Consider the following 3972-nt stretch of genomic DNA (forward strand, 5'->3'; position numbering starts at 1 on the left):
AAGTTAAGAATTTATGAAAAACAAGTTTACAATAGTTATTCAAACATTAATTAGCATCCATTGTGTCTAGGGGTGGAAATGAGTCAGGATGCTTGTCGAGGGCCTTTGGCTCTGCCTATGTAAGACTCGACTCGGTTTGACTTGTTTACTATAAAGGTCAAGCTCAAACTTTTTAAAAAGTCTTTTTAGATAAAAAGACCAAGCTTAAACTATAAAAAAAAAGCTTGTTAAGCTTGACAAGCCGACTTGTTTAACTAACAATAATAATAATAATAATAATAATAATAATAATAATAATAACTTTATTTTATCAAATTTTATCTTATCCAGATTTTATTCTATCTAGATTTTATTTTATCTAGATTTTATTCCATCTAGAATTTATTTCATCAAATCTTATCTTATCTTCTCCAGATTTATTTTATTTCGTTTATGGGCTTGGACTTAAAATAGATTTGTGAGCTTTGGGGCTGATGACCTATATAACAGCACCAAAATTTTAGTTTAGGGAGTTTTTTTTTGGAGAGGAGAATAATTCTAGGATTTTAAAATTCCAGTTTTTATTACTGTTCATGCACACTGTTCACGTAGAATAAAATTCGTTTTCTGTAATTCGTTTCGACTTCAATCTACAATTTCGTTTCTACTGATTAATGGAAGACTAAGTCTCCAGCATTGTTTCCTCTTGAGGATCAAACACAACTCTCTTTGAGATTTTGTTATTACTATTGAATACTGATCAGTTTTTCCTCTTCACCAATTACTTTGTATTTGTTGCAATTAATACATGCATGCTTAATGCTTGATTAACTGTTTCTGTTCTTAATTTATGTTCATGCTTAATGATCAGTTTCGTTCATGATTAATTGGTGTATGTGTTGTTTAATCACATAATGATAACCTTATGTTAATTTTTTCTTAGTAATTTAATTTAGGGTTGGATTAAGTGGTTGAACTGATTAAGGATAAATTCTTGTAACCTAGGATAAGAGACTTGCTTGTGAATCAAGGGGAAACATGTTTTAATTCTATTATTTTCTAATTCAAATTTACTTGTTGTTTAATTTACAAAAACAAACAACCCACCAATTCGTTACTGTTTTATTACTATCTGTTATGAACGTTTGATTGATCATTGCTCGTTGGGAGACGACCTAGGATCACTTCCTAGATACTGTATTTTTAATATTTATTTGATTCGAGTACGACCTCGATCAATAGTATATAAGACATGGCTTAAGTAGACTAAGATGAAATTATTGTAGATATATTTTTTAAAAAAATATTTAATATAATTATATATTCAAAAATTGGATTAAAAATTGTTAGTTTAACTAATAATAATTTTTGTTTGGCTATATTAGTGTAAATCATCTCTAATCCATACATTTTTTAATATTATGCTCTTTTTATTTTCTTTTGATATACTTTGTGCTTTAACGATTTGAATTAAATATGATTTTGTTTATTAATTATTTTTGAATTTGTACATTACTTATATGAAATTTTATAAGTTTCTTTTTTTAGTTAGTATTTTATTAGGTTTTAAAATAATTAATTAATCAAAAACGTCTTTGAACAAGCTTTTAAATAGGCTCGTGAGCCAAATCAGATTTTTATATAAGCCGAACCGAGCCTTAAAAAAAAGTCTATGACAGGTAATAAGTCAAGTTCAAGCCTTACTTATTCAACTCAAGCCGAGCTCAAGCCTAATAAAGTTAGTTTGGCTCATTTCCACCCCTATAATGTGCCTAACGAAAATAAATAAAAAATAAACTAGAGCTTTATACCAAAGAATTTAGCGTTAGCCGGTTATGCTGCTGAATGTTATAAATTTCTTCATATCCAATTCAATTTCTATAATAATAAAAAATACCAACTCTATTCTCGAATAAGTATATACAATTAAATTCATATATTACCTTTATTCATAGAATCTAATTCTAGGAACAACATTAATAAATACATTGAAAGTAACAATTTGAGTCTCAGTTACATTATCTACAACACGTGATTTAGCATATTAACATAAGATATTAATAGAGTTAAATAAAACATTTAAAGAAAAAAAATTAAAAAATTTCAAGAATCAGATTCAATGGAATTATTTTTGGAGTAACTAGACATGTTAATTTTAAATTTTTTAAAGAGAATGAAATAAAAGAAAAGTAAAATAAATAGAAAGGAAAAAAATGAATTTGCATGTTAGACTATGAATAGTCAATCCTAAACAATGATTCGCCGGTGGTCACTTTATTGCTTAGCTTTCAAAGTGAATTAAACTAAAATCAAACTATATATATAGATTTTTGTAAAAAAATGTATTATAAGGTTTTTAATTTCATTTATTACGAGAGTTTTTTTTCATGTTGAATTCTCTAAAATTGCATTGAAATCGTGATTTTAAATAAATTTTTATTTATTTAATTTTATGTTAATGATTAATTATAAAATCAAAAGTAATTTTAAGTTTGAAAAAATTTAATTAATTTTTTATTAGATAAAAAAATTATATAAAAATTTATTGCTAACTTAATTTTATTATAATAACATTCAAATATAACACAAATTAAATTATGTTAATTTTAGGAACATTCATCCCAACAACACGTTATCGCAAAATCAAGTTAGATTATATATAACAACATGAATTTAATTTCATTAATTTTCAAGAATATAAATCTCTGTATTAAGGAGATCCAGTATATCATTAATTAATAAATTTCTCATGCATAATTAATTATAATTAAATGATGATGTAAAATTAATTTATACTGTGATAATCTGTTTAATTTGATAATTTTATTATCATGAATTCATTTATAATTTCTATTTACCGATATTAAAAAATATAAATAAAAAGTACTAAAGTAACTACTACTGGTTAATTACTCATTCTTTTTGTTCTACAATAATTCTATCTTTTGTTCTTTTATTATAAACCAATAAAAACTAAGAGTAAATCTCAATAATGGTTCACGAATACGTCGTATTCCACGATAGCGTCTCCTTTGGTGAAATCAACAGAGTAAAATCTGGCTTGAGCGTAGCCACGTGCAAAACGAAAAGCCCCAGTGCCGCCAACAATAGCCATTTCCCTAACAGGTTCACTCATGATCATGTTCCTCCCCAACACGCTGATGGTGCTGCCGTTGAAATCTCCATCGGTGAATGCCATCGTCATCACCATCATTAGTCCCATCTCTTCTTGCGATATTGAAGTGTAAATTCCTTGGGCCTTGCCCACAAGTTTCGAGTCCTGTTCGGGCCCCACGGTTAAAGGGTCGTCCATCGCCACAACGGTTCCGAACGGAAGGGCATCCTTCGCTTTCCCGTTGGGCTCGGCGATAAACACCATGCTGGGCTTTGGGCCTGTCACGACATCATGGAAGAAGAAGTGGAGGTGGGTGAACTGCTCCTCGCGAAAACCCAAAAGTGTTGGGGTTAAACTTGAGTAGTAAGTGGCTGTGACTAGAGAGAAGAGTAATGAAAGGTTAAGGCAGACAAAGAAAGTGGATTTGGCCATATTGTTGGGAACTAAGAAAGCAAAATATAGCTCGAGAGTGAAGAGTGATATTTCCTGCTACTGTAGGAACCTCTCTCGGACTCGATGTGAGCTTCAACTAGTTATCGGCAATTATATATAGTACGGATGCAGGGACAAGGGTTACTTAAACAATTATTTTCTAATAACGTGATTCAGGAATTCGAGAAATACTAGTACTTTTCTAGATCCTAGATAATAAGATAATACGAAAATGTGACAAAATGTCACGAGATGTGTAGGACTACGAGTTAAGATTCAATTGATGTTGAAAACCGCAAGGAGTAAACAAGATAAAAAAAAATCTTACGTGTAAATGATAAAATTATAATGACTAAGTTTTTCATACATAAAATATAGTTTATTTTATAAAAAAAAATCTAAGATTTATATTTTTCCTAGATACCTAAAAAACTTTTGCATTTCAT

At 28.7% G+C, this 3972-nt stretch overlaps 1 protein-coding gene across 1 annotated transcript; it reads right to left on the minus strand.

Moving 5' to 3' along the window:
* Window positions 1-2956: 2956 nt before the first annotated feature.
* PTS1 (pterocarpan synthase) lies at window positions 2957-3614 on the minus strand. The gene has a single exon (NM_001250005.4). The coding sequence runs from the start codon at window positions 3524-3526 to the stop codon at window positions 2966-2968; it is 561 nt and encodes a 186-aa protein (NP_001236934.2). The 5' UTR covers window positions 3527-3614; the 3' UTR covers window positions 2957-2965.
* Window positions 3615-3972: the final 358 nt, after the last annotated feature.

The sequence above is a fragment of the Glycine max genome, chromosome 3 (genome assembly GCF_000004515.6).
Source record: "Glycine max cultivar Williams 82 chromosome 3, Glycine_max_v4.0, whole genome shotgun sequence".
Lineage (NCBI taxonomy): Eukaryota > Viridiplantae > Streptophyta > Magnoliopsida > Fabales > Fabaceae > Glycine > Glycine max.

Excerpts from the sequence above, each read along its gene's own strand:
- PTS1 (NM_001250005.4), bottom strand. The coding sequence starts at position 3,526 with ATGGCCAAATCCACTTTCTTTGTCTGCCTTAACCTTTCATTACTCTTC.